Source organism: Uloborus diversus, chromosome 3 (assembly GCF_026930045.1).
Source record: "Uloborus diversus isolate 005 chromosome 3, Udiv.v.3.1, whole genome shotgun sequence".
Lineage (NCBI taxonomy): Eukaryota > Metazoa > Arthropoda > Arachnida > Araneae > Uloboridae > Uloborus > Uloborus diversus.
Window position 1 is genome coordinate 190,278,451 of NC_072733.1, and position 21,855 is coordinate 190,300,305.

A 21,855-nucleotide genomic window follows, 5' to 3' on the forward strand; every position below is an offset into this window, starting at 1 on the left:
GGAAAACACGGTGGCACATTAAGTACCAATAGTAAATCAACGTATATAATGAGCACAAATTGTAAAATCTATTGAAGATGCGTGTTTTGATGCATAAAAGAACCCCCTTCTCAATGCAAAGAATTGAGCTTTAAGATGAAAAAAATGTCTAATTTGTGCTTGATATCTCTTTTTTACTATTGTTACTTTGTTGCACAAAGGTACTTATTTCCCAGTGGCATATCTCAAAAATTCGACAAAACGTAATAATTATTCATTCCAGATCTGAATTCTATTGCTATATCTTCCCCCCAGTAGTAGCTCAAAGCTGGTTTACACAACTGGTGTGTGGTGGCGTGTAAATAATTTTGGTATTAGCGGGGGGGGGGGGGTGAGGGGTGACAAACCATTGCAATTTCCAACTTTAGACGATTTTTTATCCAATTTCAGACTGCCAGTTTCGACTACAAAAACCAGATAGTAAACAATCCTTCAACCGTGTGTATTGCAGTATTTGATAAAACAAATTAGTTACAAGTAGCATTGAATTATGTTTGGTGGGTATGCAAAAACGTAGTTTGATTGCATGTAAAAACAAAGGATTCACTCATGAAAAAAAAAATTACAACTTCCGAGGAAACAACTTTTGGAAAACTATCGTTGCAAATCCAAAATTTTTTATTGTAACAAAGTTTGTTTTTCTAATCGAAGGCAATAGTTCTTAACAGTTTTGTAGAAACGAAGTCGAATCTTTCATTTCCATTTGCCAGGGTCAGCTCATTACTATCACTGTTTTGTTTTTAAACGACTTCAAAAAGGAGGTGGTTATCAGTTCATACCGTATGTATGTTTTTTTGTCCATTCACAGCGTGAACCGGTCCACTCACATAGTGAACCGGTTTTGATGATATCTTTAATGAATAGGGAATGGTTAAACTTAGGTCCCATTACTTTCTTTGACGATGTTTGTTCATTTGAAAAAAAATATGGGTTAAAAAAAAAGGTCGATTTCATGCTTTTTTAATTTTTTTGTAAACTCACAGCGTTTTACCTTGTGAACCGATTTTGATAATTCTTTTTTTAATATATTGGGGAAGGTTCAACTTATGTCCCATTACTTTGACGATATTTTTTCATTAGAAAAAAACTTATGGATAAAAAACAGTCAATATCATGCAATTTCCCTAATGAAAATGATTAAATAGAAATAGTGGTGGATCCAGACCATGGATTTGGGAGGTAAGCTTTTTTTTAGAAATTTTGTTCATCGAGGGTATATAAAATATAATATGTTTTTGAAATTGCAGTAGAATCTCGTTTATCCGTCTCTCGTTCGTCCGGATCAAATTTTCTGAAGAGACATTTTTATCGTTACAGAAATAACAATTTTAAATTACGCTAGCAATAACATAGCAATTATACGCCAAACACAGTGCCGCGCCGTCCCTATATGCAAGATCGTGCGGGGCACGACGGTGCCAAACTCAAAAAGGCGCCGAGCTATACCAATAAAAAATAATGCTCCATATGGGGGAAAAACTCATTAACCCAAAAAAAATTAAATTGAACTTTTCCTTACTTCTTATGGTAGCGGATGGCTCGTGTCTAAACATGCTATTCAAACGCACAATCTTTCATACTGAAAACACGTGATTCTAATTAGTGCATACATTAGCATTTGTCTTCTAAATCTGGAGCAATTTATGCTCTTTTGTGTATGTCTATAAGCATACGAGGCGCAAGAACTTTGCTCTTCCCCATTTTGATTCTCGCGGTGATTTTTTTTTTTGTAATAATTAGTGTAATGTGTCATTTTGTGACTTTTAACTATATTATTCGATGCAATTCGACTGTTTTATGTTATACATGAAAAAAAAATCGGTAACCACATTTGGATAGTATTTACTTTTGCGTACATTGTACACAACAAATTAGGTTAACATTTTAGTGCTGAAAATTTAAGATTTGACCATCGTTACTCGATTCGCTCCTCTCCCTATTTGCGTATGAAACTAAAACAAACTTTGGACAATGCATTTGTTTTAGATATTAAACACAAAGCTATTTTAACGATTCCGTATTTGAGAATTGTTGGTTTTATCAGAAAAAGATTTCTTCAATTTAGAAATATAATCAGTACCCTGTCGTCATATTTTGACAGACATAAAAGTTTGATTAATTATCCACCAATTAGCGATTAGAGAGACATTTACAGCAGCGTTAACTTTGATATTTAAAATATTTTCTTTTTCCAAAACTCATTATCGTATCAGAGGAGCTACTGAACTCGAAATAACATGGAGATGTGAAGTAAAAACGTGCACTATAAATCCAAAATTCAATATTTACATGTTGTTTTTTAATTAAAATCAAGAAATTAATCGTCAAACGTATTTTTTTCCATCATATTTCTCTGCAGAACCTCACTCCAGGTGTTAACTACATTTTCCCCGAACGCAACAGCATAAACGCGCTCAAAAGACATTTGCACGACGGCGCCGATCAAGCTTGGGGTAGGCATGGCTAAACATTTGCTTTTTCTTTCATTAAATGAAAAGCTCCTGTACAGATTTTACAATAAATTAAAGTGGTCTAACAAAGAGACGGTCCTCCTCCAAAACTACCGTCAAAAATCGCATTTTAGGCCTTTTTTTTGGGTAACGTAAGTGGAAGACAGGGAGCAGTGATTTTCTCTCGATTTTTTTTTGAAAATTGAAGTCACTGGTGAAGTTATGGAGTCGGGGACCCAGTTGGGAGAAGGAGCGCAGAAAAGTGACTCTCTTTTGGAATTGTTTTAGAAATGTATTCTCTATAAAAATGCATTTTTAAAGTTATTCGTGGCGATATTAGGAAAGGGTGTGGGAATCAGGGTTTTCTCTCAGAAATTTTGCAGAGCAAAAGAACAAAAATTGAAGTTTAAGCTTTCTTTGGCCTCTTAAGGAGGTCATGGCACCCTTTTGACCCCACGCTTGGATTCTTATCGGTACACTTGAATTTGCCACCCGAAGCAAGGGTCCTGATTGGCTTACCCTAGATCCCCGGCAATGGCTCAGACTCAAGGTATTTTGTAATATTTTTGTATAAAGATTTCTCTGGCAGTGATAATTCATTTTTTGTGATTTACGGAACTGACTTTGATAGGGTGGTTTAATTGTGACATCAACTACACAGTCATCTGAGACAAAAACCCTCAGAATCATCTAGGATTTTGGAAAGGGAACGTTCTTCTAGTTTCTACTTCGTGGATACGTGGTATAAGTAGTAAATAATGAAAACAAAAGTTTACACATTTGTTATGTTACCATTCTACAAACAGCTTTGAATTTGGTTGTTGTATCCACCAGGGATGCCATGTATAAAAAAAATTGTCGCCTCATTGGCGAAAAAAATAATTTCAATTTTGTTCAAAAATTCGGATGGGGCCAAATGGGGGGTGAGGATGGGGGGGGGGGTATGACGTTTGAGTATCTGAACCAATCGGACTTTTGTTCATTTTTTGCGGGATTTTTACCCTACTAGAAACGGTGGTGGCACTAAAAATTTCCCGACTGTGCGACGATGCTCATTGCTCAAGGAGTTTGAGGCAGAGGAGAAACATTTATTTCATCAAACTGCGTTTCGTCTCGTGGTAATGACTTCCCATTTCCCGACGATTTGTATGCAATGGAGTTTTTGAGGAAAATACTTCCATCCATAGGTGAAGAATTATTTTCATGAAAAAAAAATGATAATAATTTTTAGTACTTCAATTTATCTTTTCAAAGAATGAAAAAGGAAATGTCTTCAAAAATCAACACTGGGGTTATTATTGTTTTACTACTGATTCGAAAAAAAAAGTAACTATCCAGTATCTAGGTGGAAGCGGATGTGGTAAGGAAGCTGTTGAGGATACCGATTTCTTCCTCACAAGTTTCGATGACGATATAAATTAGATGTTTGTACAAGTTTTGAAATGGTGTTGTCCTAGAAGTGCCAGCTTTCATTCTTTTTAGAAATGCTATGTTATGATAACGAGTGATTGGTTGTACTGAGCTAAACGGCTTTTTTTTTTATTGAGGGGTGAAGAATTATTTTGGGACCTTATGTAAATCATTCATCCAGAAGCTAAATAAATATATTACTTGAATTTTTCCCCCCTAAAAATTGCTCTATCAATAATAGGGTGTAGCTCATGTTCGTTGAGGACGAATGAAAAGCGATACGTTATGTTTTAAATTGATATCGACAACGCTTCAGATTGCAGAGGAATAATGTACTCTTTTGTGACACTCTGACACTAACCAGGTTCTATTTTCTTGCATGAAATTTAATGGCGATAATTTTGAAATTAATGCTCGAATTTCATTCTAAAACTCAAAAAAAAAAAAATTATATCACAGAAAAATATTAAAATAGAATCTTTCTTCGTAGAACTTTTTTTGAGAGTTGAGGGAGGGAAGGAGATTAAAATTCTATCGTACAATATACGTATTTATGAATATTAATTATACAATAGATTTATAATATTATTGAAACAACACGAAAACCGAAGCATTTATATCTGTTCGAGCTTAAAAGTAATATATATTCTTTGAGTTGGAATTGTCGTTGAATGTCTGATTACGGTATACCGATGAAAGAAACCATGTATGTATTCTAGGGAATACTGATATGAAATAATTTGTGGAAATTCTCAATGGAAAAGTAAAAAAAATAGGAACCTTCCCAGAAATTGAACATCAAGACGTTTTGCAAGAGGAATGAAAATGGATATCTGTACAAAAAAGTAATGACGACTGGTTTTCAGCTTTAATTAATTTGGTTTAAAAAAAATTTCAGACGGAAAAGTTAAGATCACCTTAATGAATATCATGTATACCATCAGTTTTGCTCGTGCGACTGCTCTGCCTGAAATAGGAGACCGAGTAAAGTTTTACTTTTACTTTTTGTACTGTGCCTTTCATTTTCCCAATCATAATAGAATCTTTACAATGTTTTTACTTTCATTTTATTCTTAAATTATTTTTCTTCCCCGTACTAACTGTGTTAAATTATGTTTATTTATACTTACTATTCTTCTCGCGTATTAAAAAAAAAAAAGTCCAAGTTAATGCCCTTTTGAAAAAAAAAATCATTGATATAGAGATGAAAAATGCACTCTATCTTTGGGTCACAAGGATAAACACTAAGGTGGCCCCCCCTCCCCCCAAAAAAGAAATGAAAGTTGGTGTTTCAAGTCGCACACCTTCTTATATTTTTCCTTTTAGGTCGAAACAATTGTAAAAAAAGTTGCATTTAATTTGAACAACGACAACCGGTGCCTACTTGCGCCTGAAAGTGTATACTAGGCCGAATCGAAAATATTTTTTTTTTTTTTTTTTTTGGAATTTCGAAATTTCATGTTGATGAAATGTTGCCCTTATAGCCCCGCATGTACCACAAAAATATTTATTCAAGTTGAAAAATATTTTAGTGACCAGCAGAAGGCCTAAAACTTGTAATTTTCTTCAAAATATTGATTTTTTTTCTATACATTTTTATAAAAATTGTGAGTGAAATTTTAAGAAGAGAAACTTCAACAGTAAACTCGGTGCTTAGCGCTAAATAGAAATTTTTGCTACCTTGCAATTTTTAAGTCTCCCACATAATACTTAAAATATGGATTTTTTCAAATTAAAGTTAAATTTTTCATTTTATAAATACATTTTTTTTTTAAATTACTCATTTGCAAATGTTGATTTGAAAATGTGTTCGCTAATGATTTTTAAGCTTGATATTTTATTGAAATGGGCATCTACTTTTTTAAAAATTAAATTTAAAAAATCCATTTTTTGAAGAAAATCATACATTTTAGGCCACCTGATGGACACAAAAATATTTTTTAATTTGGATAAATATTTTTTAATTTGGATAAATATTTTTGTGGTACATGTGGGGCTATATAGGGACAACGTTTCATCAAAAAGAAATTTCGAACTTCCAAATTATTTTTTATTTCTATTCGGCCTACTACACAGGGCTGGCTTTACACTTTCGGGCGCATGTTGGCACGGGTTGCCGTTTTTTAAATTATATGACACTTTTTTTACAATTGTTTTGTCCTAAAATGAAAAATATTAGAGGATGTGCGGCTTGAAATATTGACTCTCGGGGTTTTTTTTTGGGGGGGGGGGAGGACACCCTACTGAACACTTTTTACGTTTTACAAATGACTCGCTAATGTTACTGGTTTTGATGAATTTTTAATGAATTAGTGCTGACGGGGGAAGGGGGGTGCTATTCTTGAAGACTTCCAGGGGAGCTAGAACCTATAAGTACGCCACTGGTTGGAACCAGTGTGCCACAAGTAGTTATTTTTTTTTTCGTAGTTAATAATGTAATACACTACTATAAAAAATAATGCAGTCAGTAGTAACAAAAAATATTAGTTAGTCGGGATATTTGGAATCAACTTTTCACGTTAGTTTCAAAAAAAATTTTGAAATGCTGTAATTTTTCAAACATGGGTAGTGTAAATCTTATCCGCTGTTAAGAAAGGCATAAAAAAGTTGATGGATGATGGGGAAAAAAAAACGTAAGAAATGGTTTAGAATGATAAATTTCATACACATATAATATGAAAGATAGATACAGCATTTGAACCATTGTTTTCTTTCAATCTTTATCTTTTTGAAGTTTTGAATATGAGTCTCTCTCGGATATCCGACACCTTTATCCCCCCCCCTCCAATTCAAAGAGGGATAACCAGTATTTAAACTTGTCTCATTGAAGCTAAGAGTAACAACAAACTGGTAGCCAAAATAAACTTGGCACGCCAGCGAGAGTTCACAGCAATGGTACGGTTTAACTCTTTAATTGAAGGCAAAGCTTGGGTATTAAACAATAAGTTACCACCCTTAAGCCAAGGCTAAGGCAGAACTACATGCAATACACCGACAGTCCGGTTATGCCATTTAGAGACAGCAGCTTTGTCCTTGTTATGGACTCATCTGTCTGGAATTGACAATAACCTGTCTGAAGGCAGATGTCATCTCATTGAAGCTGAGAGTTGCAACAAACTGGAAGCTGAAGTAAATTTAGCTTAATACCCATGTTTTGTCTTCAATTGACGAGTTGAACCATACCACTTTCTCGGACTCTCGCTGGTGTGCTAAATTTACTTCAGCTACCAGTTTGTTGGCTCTCTCAACTTCAAAATGAGATGACATTCGCCTCCACCTCGGTTATTGTCTATTGCACACTGATGAGTCCATAACCAGGATGATATTGCAGTCTCTAGATGGCATAACCGTGCGGCCTGTAGATCTTCCTTAGTCCTGGCTTAAGGTGTCAACTTACTGTTTTTACTAATTAAGAAAGTTGAATTTACTGCAACGTGCAATTCTAAATTATGTGCGGATGACTTGTGACACCAAGAGCTTTTTGCTTTACGGGCGAAGTTTGCATGAAAGGCAAATAAATTTCCGTTTTCATACTTTTCTGTAACATTGTAATATTGTTAACCTGCCCCATCCTCTTCTCTAACATTTACAGTAGCTTCAATATTTGTTGAATAGAGGAACAATAATCCGAATGAAATCTAAAACGCTCATTTACGGATCATTCTTGGCTGCCAGTAAACGAGCTGTTAAATTGACAGTTATCGCTTGTTCGCTTGCATTTCTCCTTCTAAACGAAGCTTTATTGATTGCGAATATTAGCCAAATATGAAAATTACGATGCCAAGAAAGCCAATGACGTTAAAATGATATGTCTGAGGCAGTGCCGGATTTAAAAGGGAGCAAGCCGGGGCCCTTGCTCCGGACGGCAACTTCTAGGGTGTGGCAAATTCATCCTATTTCTGTGTTTTTGTAATGAAATTAGTTATAAAATTTTGAATGAAGATAGGTAAGGGCGAAATTTTCAAGTTTTTTCTCCGGTTCGGAAAAATCGTAGATCCGGGACTGGTCTGAGGTCATTTTCGTATTTTTATATGACTCTTATTTCTTATTGCGTCCGCTGATGTACTTGCGTAACCTTCGCACTAGGCAGATTCGTTTGAATCTTTTTTTTTTGGTTTTTAAACTTTAGTTGAAAGTAGTTTCCAGAAATCCGCTACGGCTACAAACTTTTTTTTTTTTTTTTTTTGAGTCTCACTACTTACTACGTTATTTTTTATGTTTTTAAAGTAGTCACTACAAACTGCCAAAAACTGTAGCAACAGCAGCAACAGCGTCACTACAAGTAGTGACGCTGCGGCTTGTAGTAAGCGCGCTACTCCGACCACTACTTAATTTCAGAGGCGGTGATTGGCACTGAAAAGAGGGGGGGGGGGGGGCAAAAAAGAAAATCTAAAAACCATAGGATTTTTAGCAGCAGCATAAAAATGAAAGAATAAAACAAGTACAAAACATTGCTTAGGCAGGTTTTGAGAGCATATGAGTAGTAATTGATGCAAATTTAACAGCTTAACTCACGTTTTTCTTTAGATTTTGATGAATTATGTACTCCAACTCTCCTCGAATAAACACTTACCCGTGAATTAGACTTACGTTATTTACCCCTAAGTATTTTGAGATGTCCCAAACACTTGGTAATAATTTCATTAAGCAAGTATGGCTAGTTTAAGTAAAACAATTGATTTACTAATATCTAAACAATGAATACATGAACTTAAAGTTACTGCTTGTGCTAAATAATGTTTCGTAAACAAACCTGCTTAATAGGGTAATGGATAAACGAATACCCCGCTTATACGAAGAAAACCTCCCGGTACCGAATATTTCCTCATGGACGCAATGTTAAAGATCCCCGCTTAATCGAATAATTTCACCGGATAATCAAATAATATTAATCAGCTTTTGCAAGTATTTTTATTGGGAAATTTTTTAAAATAAATTAGAAAAAAATAAGTAGTAACAATTATTGACTTTAAAATATTAAGTAATATTTATCGCTGACAACAAATGAGAAAAACAACATTCAAATTTCATCAAAACATTTCCTCTATTCTATCTTTTTTTTTTGTTTTTGTCATTACAAAAAAAAAAAAAGAAAGAAAGAAAAACCTAGTGCAGTCGATAACTACATTAAATAACTCAAATAAATACATATACCCATTTTAGACGATGATAAATTAATAAGGATTAATTGTAAGATACTATTAACGAGGAGGGGAAAGAGAGAGTCAGAAAAGTGTTCCAAAAAAGACACCTTGAGCAAGCAATCCCCTATAGTGGAATATTAAAAAAAAAATAATAATAATAATGTGTGTACTGAAAAAAGGTTCTAAAACAAAGATTTCATGACTCAATTTGTAAGTTACTTTTTATAATTTTCAAATGTACTTGTAATATATGTACTAATTATTGAACTATTTTGTTGTTGATTTATCTTCAGCATCTTTTTAGCAATGACATTATTTCCTTTATATAGCGATGTATTTATTATTATTAAGCTTTAAGACAAATATTGTCAATTTAGAAAGGTAAATAAAATTTCCCGCTTAATCAAATGCCCCGCTTAATCGAATAATATTTCTTGGAACAAACGATATTCGGTTAAGCGAGGTCGACTATACAAAGTTATAATAAATAATTATAATCTAAAACTTTCGACATTTCTGCTTTTTTGTAAAATAATTTCTAGTTTTGGCTTCGAAACTGGAAAATAAAGTAAAGAAATTAACCATAAAAAGTGGGTGGTGAGCGGATGCCCCCCCCCCCCCCCTCTCCCAATCACCGCTGCTTTATTTTAAACAATCTCTGCATTTGTTTAATTACGTGTACTGATCGTTTGAAGTTATATTTAACAACAGTAGATGGCAGCACTACTGTCATGCAAGCGAGGAAAAACTTTCTTGTTTTCTCCGTTTTCTTGCTCTTGCCGTTCTTTCTCTTCTATAGCGGCTGTTACTCGATTTGAAGTTCGAGAATTAAATTCCCTTTAAGCCTTAGCCACATGCAGGTCCGGCTCCTGGGGAAGGAGACCTGCGCCACTGCCTAGGGCGGCAGATTTTAGAGGTGGCAAATTTCTTGAGGTTAATATGTGAGTAGGAAAAAAAAAAAAGAAGTAAAGAAAGAAAATAAAAATAATTAACTGAAATTAGTTGCTTAGTTTTTTTTCTTTGCAGCCCAAATTGCCAGCAATACGTGAGAGTATGCTCGATGACTATATATATATAGATAGATAAATATATTATTAAGACGAGGGGGGGGGAGGCAGTCGTCAACATCGCCTGGGGCGGCAAAATTGCTAGAGCCCTGCCCACATGCCACATGATAATATTCGTCAATGAAATGTGATTCATTTCTTTCTGACTTGATCCGTGTATGTTTACTAAACCTAAAAAAAATCTGAATTTTCCTTTTGTAAGTTTTGCGCATGAATATCTTTCAAGCTATAGGGATTTTATTTCCTGTTTTTGAATGTTACTGCATCGACGCTTAGGAGTTGATCTGATAACTGATTTACTCTGTATGGTTATGCACGAAACTATTGGAATATGCGTATGTAGACTTAAACTGTTTTTGCTTTAACTTTAAAATTTAAAAAAGAAAATTTTAAAACTTGTGTCTTCCTTTTTTGCGTCGTTAAAGCGCCTTGTTGTGGCAAAACTTTAAACTAGATCTGGCGAACTAGAGTCAACTAGACTTGGCGGAGGCACTAAAGTGCCTCCGCCAAGTCGAGTCAAATAAGCGCATAGCCGCACCATCCTTTTTTCGAAGCAGCTATCGGCACTTTTGACCCTAGTGTAACCAGGGCACGATTAAGAAATCGAGGGGCCCTTGGCTGAATACTTTTTTTTTGGGGGGGGGGGGCTGTATTCAAACTTGTAACTTAAGCCGATGGCTGAAACAATTTCAGTCATAGACTAAAGCAATTTCTGCCATTTGAAAGCCCTTAAATATTAGGGGCCCTAGGCCAGAACCTAATTGGCCTATTCAGTAATCAGGCCCAGCTTGTAACTTCGTTGTGGATAAAGCTAGAAGCCTGAACTTTTAGTAACTAAGAGAACATACGATATCGAGCTATATTAGAAAGTTTCTTTTCTTTTTATACTAATAGTTAACGAATTATTGCCAGTCGAAGTTCTTGAATTTCGTCACTGACAGATGATGGCAGACAGGATCATCAAAAATCTAAGACAGTTCTAGCAGTCGCGCAAGTTTGAAATTTTAAATGCACTTCGTATTTAGCATGTAATGAAGAAAAAAGTAAAGCATTCCAAAATTTCAGTCCATTCTAGACATTCTTCCCTTCCATGCTGTCTTTCTTTCTGTATTTAGTTTCTGTATATTTTTTTGGCTGTCTTCACAGATGCTATTATTTCTATTTCCTTAGTTTTCCCGGAGTAAAATTTGTTCTTGCACTTCGTTAGTTTAGCGTCTTTAAAATCTGACGCCCCTCTGGTTACGTCCCTGTAAGCAAGGATGCCCCCACCAGCCCCCTAAGGGCAAGGGCGCACCTCCATCAATCCCGCGAAGCCCCCCCAACACAAGAGACCCCCTGAAAATGAGAAAAATACCCCCCCCCCAATTTCAATAGCGCAGTCTGCGCCATGACCTCCCCCCTCTTAGGTGGGCACCCCTGTTGTAAGGGACCAAGCCACCCTTTGAACAGGAAGGAAGATGAAATGACTGCTGAAGGCAACGTGAGCCGATTTCTCCCCACCCTTCCTTTGACAGGAGCGTAGACGGCATGGCAATCTGGTTCGGGAAATCTATTTTGATCAACATGCAGGAAGAATTTATCAGTGTTAAAGAACCATAAGTTTTGAAAAAAGATCCTTCGTTCACACGAAAAAAAAAATGCTTCTTTATTTCGTCACAAACAATTTTTATAATGAAAAAGCATTAACTCCTTTTTTCTCCCAAATTGTTATTTAAACACCCTATGAAATTTGAAATAACATTAATAAAGTTTTCTCTTTAAGGGTTTTTACTTTTAAGTCTTGAGAACATAATTACATACAATTAGAAAAAAAATATATATATAAAAAAAATTAATTTGAATTCTGAAATTTTGAATTCAAATTATGTTTTTCGCAATCACGAACTGAGACAGGATCCTACTCATTGGAGTTATTGTTTCTAGAAACAGCTCCTGTCCCCCCCAAGCCTGCCGCTCCTCCTGGGCGGTTACGTGTGCATAGTTGTGTGTGTAAGTGTGTGCGTAGACCTGTGTGTATGCACGTAGGCGTCTGTGTGTGTATGTGTGAGCGTGCGTGTGTGTAGGACATGGACGCCTCCGACCAGGAGAAGCGGATAGCTCAGGATCGGAGCAGCCGCGCCGCGCCGCCTGCAGAGGACGGTGGGCGGTGGTGCTGCAGAGGCTTCTCGTCTAAGCTGAAAAAGGCACGGAACATCAAAAACGGTCAAATGAGAACAATAAGCAATCGTGATTGCTCAAAAAAAAAAGAACTTAATAGGTCAGAATCTTTGAAAGCAAATATCTACAGAAATTATTGCCGAAAGAGTTCTGTGAAACTGAAAAAGCAAGTTATTTATTGGAATCTAGGTACTTAGGAAATATCTATAATAACTACAAGTTTTCATTCTGTTGGACTTGATGAATGCATTTTTAAAACTTATTTCGTGTTTCAACTAAAATTGCTTAGCAAGTCATTATAAAATGTTTTAATATAGTTTTAAAATGTAAAATTGATATACTTAATGCATAATATCAAAAGTTCCAATTTTTTCCTTAAATTTGCCAATGTATTAAATAATGTTTAAAAATAAAAAGCCTATGCGCAACGCTCTGTTCAATTATGAAATTGAACTGTTATACATTAACATTAAGTGAAATAAATAATGAGTAGTGGTATTCACAATAGAAAATTTATACTAGAAAATCTATCTGCTAAACTACAACGTAATACTCACATATTTACATTAAACAAAATAAAATGTACTAAAAAATAAATTGCATTATACAATATACCTACTCTCAAAAATTATAATAAATGCTGACGATAAATAATAATTTTGCGTAAAACCTAAACTTTAACCCCTAAAAAAATCTTAAAAGTAACTAATATTTTCAGTGTTATTATTAGAATCTAAAGCACGATAAAACAAATGTTTAAACAATCAAACTTTTCGACGACATCTGTTTCCTTTCATCAAATATGTGTTACGCAAAAAATCGCTTGAAAAATTTTAAATTTAAAAATTTATTCTGATGAAAATATAAAATGTTTTGAATGGCTCCGCTGCGGAAAACGCTATGTTTTGCCGTCGTCGCTTTTGTCAACTGCATGCGAACCAGTTTCAAAACTGGCTCGCGACTTTAATACAGGGGGAATTGGCAGTAGTTACACCACGTTCCCTTTAGTACAATGGAGCAGCCACAGGTGGCGAACGGGTGTTGGCGAGCATAACGAGCAGGTTTCGGGGCCCCTTAGTTTTTACGAAATAACGTAAGAAAAATATGAAACACACACTTATTAAATCAATTAGGTTCTTTAAATCTGTGTGACCAGTGACATAATTATTTTTTGATCAGACGTTAATTAGGAGCTGTGATAAAGGGAAGGGCAAGGTTTCTTCACTTTTGAAGTGAGGGGGCATTTGCCCTCCTTGTCCTTCCGCACGAGCCGCCTATATTTGGTAGCATTTCAAAGTTTTAAAGGTATCTTAATGTCTCACCTTTTGAGGTATTGGGCTGAAGATCTTGGCCAAAGTCCGGCATTTCAGATGTAATAAAGAGCGTACTGTCGTTTGCCATTGGTGTCACCATTTCAGGTTGGAACGTGGGTCGCAGTTCCACAGTATCGTCAGGAGCAGGAGTAGTTTTAAGTTCCTTTCCTGAAACAGTTGTGGGATGTTGTTAAGTTGTCCCCAATTAACCATGTTTTATTTGAAAATTTTTCAATAAATCATTTTAATATGCAAATGGATGACAAATTAATACGTACACCTTTTGAAAAGGCATAGTCTATTTCAAAGAAGCAGCACACTTCACGTTGTCTTCTAGTCGGACATTAAGCGCTTATGAAAGGTAAGGTGTCAGTCGTTCAACAGCAGTCAGTTTTTGAATGCGCTTACCATAAGTTCTGAAAAACGCAATAATGACTTACCTGTGTTAGAGCCGGATTACTAAATAGGCAATGTATGCACCCGCCTAGGGGCCCCGAAAGTTTTTAGGGGCCCCAAGAAATATTGAAGTTCAAAAGTGAAAAAAATGAAAAATTTGATTTATTTTCCAACCAAAAATTTTCAAGCATCAAGGTGAAAAAGTTAAAACTTCCTCATCCTCATCCCTGCTCTCTTCTTTCTTTCCACTAACTTTTCTTCCCAGTATATTATAGGGTCCTTATCTTTTTCTTCCATTTTTACTGCGGTCAAACATGCATTCAGCCTAAAAGTCCCCCGACGGTCGGATCACAAAATGTTTTAGAGCGGGAGGGGGGGGGGAGATCAATTACAGTACTTTGTAAACTCCATCCGCACTGGACGGTCCGACACATGTGGACATTCGCAGTTCCTTTTCTTTCTACTTTGTTAAAAGAATAAATGGACATACTGTTTCTTTTGTCGACAGTGCTTCATGCTCTTGGAAACAGAGAGGGTTTTATAACTGGCGGTACCATGAAAGCTAACTGACCACAAAAAAAGGCCAGACTGATTTCATTACTAGGAGCCGTATTTGTGTTACATTTTTTTTTTTTTAATCTTTGAACAGCGCCTGGGTTAGGATATCAGCGTGTAATAATGAACTTTACCTTTTATAGTGTTCCCATCCGAACTCCTAAGATAGATGCTTTTGTTCAACTACATTTCTACTACATTGCAATGGCGGATCGAGTGGAGTGGAGGCCCTAAGCGGTAAAATTTTGTGGCCCCCAAAATGTTGTTTACGAAATTCATGAATTAATTCCATGTCACATAAAATATGTAATTAAACCAATGGGCGGTCCAAGACCTTATTATAAAGCTTTTTTTTTTTTTTTCATATTTCATAAGTGTTGGTAGTATTTTGTCACTCATCTGTAAATGAGTTGTTTAGTATCACAACCGGGCCGAACACCGCTGCAAAAACCCCGTTTTATTTTAAAACCAACTCTATCTACGATTCTACCCAATGGCTACGATAAAAGAAAGACATGAAACGTCAACAATATTATTAGAATGAATTGCTTAATCGACCTACATTTTTGATTGCATAAGCAAGTAACAAAGCTTAAAAGCAGGAAACCACATGAGTTAAATTGGAATTTAAGTAAAAAATTTAAAAAATAAAATAAGGCCCATTCACTTCAAAACCAGATCAATCCAAATTATTTTTAAAAATAATTCACCATACTATTGCTAATTTGAAAAGGAAAAAAAATGAAGACACAGAAATGTTTTTCATACTAAAAAAACAAAATCTTTGGAGAAATGAAGTGGGCGGAGAGTGAAAGGCTTTTCGTCTCTCTTGCGAAAAGTTTGAAAATTGGTTTAAAATGGTTAAGCATTTAAATTTGTTTGCAATACTGAACAAGGCTTGCGGAATAAAAATGGTATTTTACTTCCAAGTAACATGAGGGAGATCAGTGACGTAGCAAAGGGCAGGAGGTTGATGGTTTAACCCCTCCCCCCTCCCACAGAGCTCTATTGGTTTTAACATTAGTAACAAATCAAACACGGTACTTTATATGCATGTGAGGTCGGTTATGACCAAACAACGCCCCTTGAAAAGGGTGTTTTTTTGCGCTAGTAAGGGAAATTGATTGAAATTTAATCCAGTATATATTTTTTGATCAAAATTTAAGTTATTTCATTAGCTCACAACCTATTACAAAATAATTTCAATAACTAAGCTATTATTTAATGTTATAGCTTAGCAATAAGAGACAAAAAGAAAATGAAGGATAAAGGGGTGGAGGGGAAAGTTTTTCACATAACTCCAAAGAAAGTGTTCCATCTCTTCTTCGTTAAAAAAACGAAAAGAAAAGATATATAAGAAAATCCAGTTTCAAGACATTCAAGTCGGCTGTTTTTTTTTTTTTTTACATAACTGTAATAAATGCTTTTAGTTTTCAATGCCTCTTATTTCCCTTCAGAGATGGTCTTGTGATACTCAATAATCTTTCACATTAGAATCTTTCCAGATGATAAGGAAACATTTCAGTAATTGACTACAATCTCCCAGGAAATAACACTTGCGCATGTCTAATTTTAAATGCAAGAAATAGCTCACTTTCCCACAGTTACACACATTTGTGTTATGTGTGTGATTGAGAGAGACTTTTAATTAGTCCTCTGTAGGGTCGGTTGGGGTAAATTGAAACAAACTGTATTGTAATTTTTGAAACAAAGCTTTTGGTGAGTGAAGACGGGACAACATAATAAGACATTCGGAGAGTTTCACGTGCTTCCAAACAATTGTACAGGCGTCATCACTGTTTGAAAATGATACTGCAAAAACAGTTGTTTTTCAAATAGTGACATTACACTTTCTTTTCCAGCAATTCCTCAAGAGCTAAGTAACTGGCTTCAACTAGACTCTAGTTTCAACGAGTTATGTTTGTTACGTGGAAGGTTGCAAAAAATCTTTAGTTATGAATGTCACTTTCCCTTCTATTTTTGATGCGTGTAATTTATGTGTTTCCATTTATCCCATGCCTACTGCACTCTGAGGTAAGTGTAATCAACTAAGTCTGTCTTTCCTCTTTTTTTTTTGTTGGAAGATTTATTTTAATGTAAATTGAACTTTTGTGTGTGTTTATAACAATTCAGCGTATAGCTCGATTTTTTGAAAAATGTTCCCTTTAAAATGATTTTTGATCACATTTAGAAGGTTCAGTGACTCGTATAAAATCTGTGGGTCTTAAATTAAGTATCGTTGATGTAGATCTTCTTACGCTTCCAGTGTGATTGTGTTATTTTACGGTTATCTGCCCACATCAACCTCATAGGGAAGGAAATGACTATTTCCATTTACCTTTTAGTCTCTGGGGTAAAAGGAACACGCTGGTGTAAATTTAAATATGATATTATATTCGCTAACAAACGGCTACAAAGTTGAAATTTTCATACCCGTTTACTCTCAAAGAGTATGGAGAGAGTTTTTTTTTATTTTTTTATTTTTTAATCCTTCTATTCATCCGAAAGAAAGGAAAGGATCTAAAATTAAAAAATTTGAAATTCTGTTTTCATTTACCACAACCAGTCCCCCCCCCCCTCTATCCCCCTTCATTTTACATTTCCGAATCCTGCTTTCCTTTGTTTGCTTAAATTTGATTCCTTAAAAAAAAAAAGTTAAGAATTCTAATTTAACTTACCACAAATCCAGGAGGGGCAGCATTCTTTCGGGTTCCTGGTAGGTATGCATCCCGGTTGGGGAGGAATAAGGGTTGGACAGACGCGTAAAGTGCACAGAAGCAGAGCATTCTGGCAAGTGCAGTTGAGGCACGGATTTTCGGCTTCTACGGTGGCGCCGTTGGAATACGATTTGCCTTGATGAACGCAGCCTGTAATGAAACAAACAATTTTAAAGACGGGCCTTGATGAAACTTATTAATAAGTAAAATGTGAAACTTTTTTTTGAAAGAGAAATATGAAGATTAGGACATTTTTTTGTCACCATTGGAGAGTGGAGGCAAATTTAATAGTCGCAAGTCCTTTTGTTATTCGCTACTATTTAGTAAAAAGAAGAACTAAATATTGAAAATATTGACTGAACAAACATAATAGTCACTCTTAGCTTTTATTTTTTTGCAAAAACATAAAAATTAATTAGTTTAAATAAGGTTAATAATAATTAATGTGTTCAACGTCAATCGGTAACACAGGTAGATTTAGGAAAAGGGGCTAGCGAGTGAACAATGATGCAAATATTTTTAGCCGCCTCTTTTTTATTTAGTCCCCATGTGGCGATGGGTGACTGAAAAACCTTGATATTTAGAAAAGGTCTTTGGTTAGTGACGTAATGTAATAATTGAACGTAATGATTTTGAACGTGCACCTAGTAACGCTTGAGACCGTACAATTGTTGAGGTTCTCCCGCTTTGCCGACACAGGCCCGGCTCTTGGGGTAGGCGACCTAGTCGACCACCTAGGGCGGCAGATTTTAGGGGTGGCAAATTTCGAAATTGAAACATATTTTTTAAAATTACGAACACGTTTCCAGCGTCATAAAATTCACTGATTCAATGCTAAAAAAATAATAATAATTTACAGTGTGTACTAGTGCTTGGATATGCAAAACCCAGTTTGGATTTTAACTTGAAACTCACTTTAATTTTAAGCACTTTGCAATTATTTTTATTTTATTAATGTATTATTATTTCATATAACTGTTATTAAATGGGAGGTGGGTGGCACTTGTCAATATCGCCTAGGGTTGCAGCAGTACTAGAGCCGGCCCTGTGCCGACAGCACACAATGTGGCTTAGAAAATGAAAATACTGGTAAATTTCCTTCCCTCAATGAAACCAATAGCATACCTGCCAAATCTACTGGTTTTTCTTAGAGATTCCTGGATTTTGATCATTTTTCTGGATTGTGTACATAATGTAAGGCAGTGTTTCTTAACCTTTTTTGACCCGCGGACCACCAACAGCTTTTGAAAAAAATTCGTGGAACTGTAATGTTATTTTTTTGCCTTCTTTTCTTTTTCTGTCAGAAAAAAAACCTTGCATTTGGGGGACCCTTAGGAACATTTTTTTTTACGGACCGGTGAGGTTTTTCCTCTTTTCCTTTTTCTTTTGCAAAAAAAAAAAAAACTTTCTACTCGAGGATTGGTAAATGTTCGTTAAAAAATACTGCGAAAGGCTGGGAGCTTTTTTTTTTTCTTTTTCACAAAATAATAATTATTATAAATGAATTAATAAATATATAAATAAAACTTTACTTGTTGTTAAAGAACTGTTGCTAGAAATATCTAAATGTAAAGAATATTGTAATAATTTTGTATACATGAGAAATTAACGGTGCTGAAAAACCATAGAAAATTACGAAAATTAATCAAAAAATGCACGTAAAAGACGTCGTATTGGATAATACTATTATTACTATAGTGTTTTCTTTACTTGAGTAAGAACATTTTTTGTTACCGTAAAAATCGCTGAGGGACGGTCAAATTTTTCTGCAGACCAGTGCCGGTCCGCTCGTCCACCGGTTGAAAACCGCTGATATAAGGAGCATTAGGTTGTACTAAGAAAGATGGTAAAAAAATCCATATTTTTCCCTGAATAACAATGAAAAATCCGTCGTAATCATCTAATGGATTTTTCCTCAGTGGATGTTGGCAAGTATGCAATAGAAATCAGCTAAAATTCTTCCAAGCTTTTATGCTTTTTCGAAATATTGAGTTTTTTTAAAGTGATTAATTATTATGTAATGCTTACTACAGTCTGGCTCTAATAAGATGCTAGACATCCCCGGTATGTGGAAGTGGATGAGGAAAGTCGGCTTGATTTGCTATTATGGTTTTTAGCACTGTGTCAAATTAGAACGTCTCCTCTTCCAAGTTGTATTTAAACAAATGACGCAAAAACCGTTGGAAGTTTCCTGTTTCAATTTGATAACTTTTGTAGAGTGTACAAAAAATATCATAATGGGGTTACATTAGGGTAGTTAATTTTTTTTTTCAAGTAGAGACCAGACCACCCCCTATTTTTTTAGATTTTCAAATAGTATTGAATGGTAAAAGTTTTAGCTTTTTACTCAAATTTTACGAGCGTTCCCAATGACCCCTTAATTTAACATTAGCCATAGTACAGAAAATGCAGCAAGTTTAGAAACATTTAATTTCCCCAGCTGTTTTTTTTCTCTTGTAAATGATTATTTTATTGCAATGTACATGCATATTACTGTTGTATATTCTAATATGTAGCATTGCTTTTTTCAGTTCAATGTATTTTTTAACCCTCTTCCCCAAGCTTATGGAGTTTGGGGGAGGGGGTTGAGTATTTGAGTTGAAATAGGAAGCTGAAATTCTTCTAGTATATTACTATCCACAAGTCGAAAATTATTGAGGGGTGGCCCGTTATCGAGGATAAACTTTTTCCTACATGTATTTTTAAACCACCCTAGGTTACATACTCCCCACTTAGCTATTTACGTCGCAAAAAAAGAAAAAAAAAAAACTCAAAGCTAAGGGTTAAAAATGATAAAATTGATCTATTAACAATTTGCTGTTTTTAATATTGAAATCAAATCTCGTGTATCCGATAGGCCACGCATTGTACAGCTTGGCTGGCAAGTAAGTGATTTCTTTTCTCGGCCAGTTTAAAAAAACAAAATGAATCAAGATGCTTTCACAATCATTGATGCGTTGATGCGTTGCATGAAACCAAAAGAAAAGAAAAAAGAACCGTTCTAAACGTTTTCCGCTTATTTCTGCTATTTATAGTTTCAATAATCCCCTTCACGTGTTTCATTCAAAAAAAAAAATAAATAAATAAAACGTTTTTTAATGAAACATTTATGTTTTGTAACTTTATTTTGATTCGAAGTAGATTTTTTCGATTTCAGTTGAGTGGAGGGTAAAATTTGAAAAAAATGAAGTATTAATAATAATATTTATATAAACAATAAAACCTGTTTTTTTTTCAGTCTGGATGCGAATACAACTTACACCCGCTCTTTGGTTACAAAAATAGCCATAAAGGCACCAATGCCCATCCTTTTATATGGTAAGAGGCAGGGCCCGGTATTGACATCTCAGGACAGTAATCCAGACACCTTGTAGTTGCCCCCTTGAATACTATTATCGAAGATGCACAGGTTTTATGTCATTTCGCATGCAATAAAGCTAGGATGCACTGACTGCTTAAACTACCTAAACGAAATACTAGCTAGCAAAAAAGGGCTGTTTTGATGTTAAATGCCATATTGCCTTTATACATCACTCTTGCTACAATTGCGATTTGGTATACACTTTGAGCATCATAATAAGCATATTAAAATGATATTTTATAATTTACTGTGTGGTCTATAACGTTGGTGGCCTCTTAAAGATGGAGGCATCTAAGCTCATGAGCTTATTGGTAAATCCGGCCCTGGTAAAAGAGTGCCACAGATCCACAGATACCTGACACAAAAATCTGTTTTCTAAGAAATAACATTGGTGGACATTTAACGATGCTATGTCATGTATGAAAAAACTTTTATAAGGGGGCAAAATTGAGAATTTTTCGCATCAACTGTGTTTACAAAAGTTTAAAACTTGTAAATTTCAAGTAAAAATGTTTTTAATCGGTTGTTCAACCATAGACTATTATGGCATTATTTTCACAAAATCATCGATTTTCATGTGAAAGCTGTACTTAATATTTTCAAAAATGGCAGTTAATGTAACGGTACGATTCATGAAATAATCTATATTGACGTGGTAGAAAAGTAATCTACACTTATTTTCTTTTTTAATTTGTAACAAACTAAAAAAAAAAGCGGATTTTCATTGTAGTTTAAAGTTTTAAAAATTTAATTATTAAAAAAAATCCATTGGTGAAAAAAATTCTATATTTTATGTGAAGGATTTAAGTAACAACACAGAGTAGAATAACATAATGAAATGAATTTCTGTTTTTAAAGCTATCTGAAATGAGAGAGAAAGGATTTTAATGTAACACTACTAGGAAAAAAAAGCTGTTTTTTTTTCACTTTAATACATTTTTGCCATGTACCTTTTACTTCATCTACTCTTTTTTTATTCTAAATGAACATCAAAATAAAACTTACCCCAATCAGTCTTCTTGTACATTCTTCTACGACTCAAGTCGGGTAACTCATAGCAGAATACTGTTGGAAAAACATAAAAAATGAATGAGATTGCAGTGGTAGGAACTTTTAAAATTTCTACAAGTAGATAGTTAGGCGCAAAACTACTTTCAAAAACATCAGTTTAAACATAGGTTAATATACCTAATTAGTGGCACTAAAGTTAACTGCATAATTAAGTATTAAATATGCAATTGGATTC

At 34.7% G+C, this 21,855-nt stretch overlaps 1 protein-coding gene across 1 annotated transcript in view; it reads right to left on the minus strand.

Moving 5' to 3' along the window:
* The window catches only part of LOC129219099 (uncharacterized), a 43,682-nt gene extending 22,046 nt beyond the window's left edge, over positions 1-21,636 (minus strand). Inside the window, exons 1-3 of the mRNA XM_054853419.1 lie at positions 21,615-21,636; positions 17,210-17,398; positions 13,590-13,748 (exon numbers count right to left, since the gene is read on the minus strand). Of these exons, the coding sequence (XP_054709394.1) occupies positions 13,590-13,748; positions 17,210-17,398; positions 21,615-21,636 (370 nt within the window). The remainder of the gene's footprint in view (positions 1-13,589; positions 13,749-17,209; positions 17,399-21,614) is intronic.
* Between the last annotated feature and the right edge of the window lie 219 nt (positions 21,637-21,855).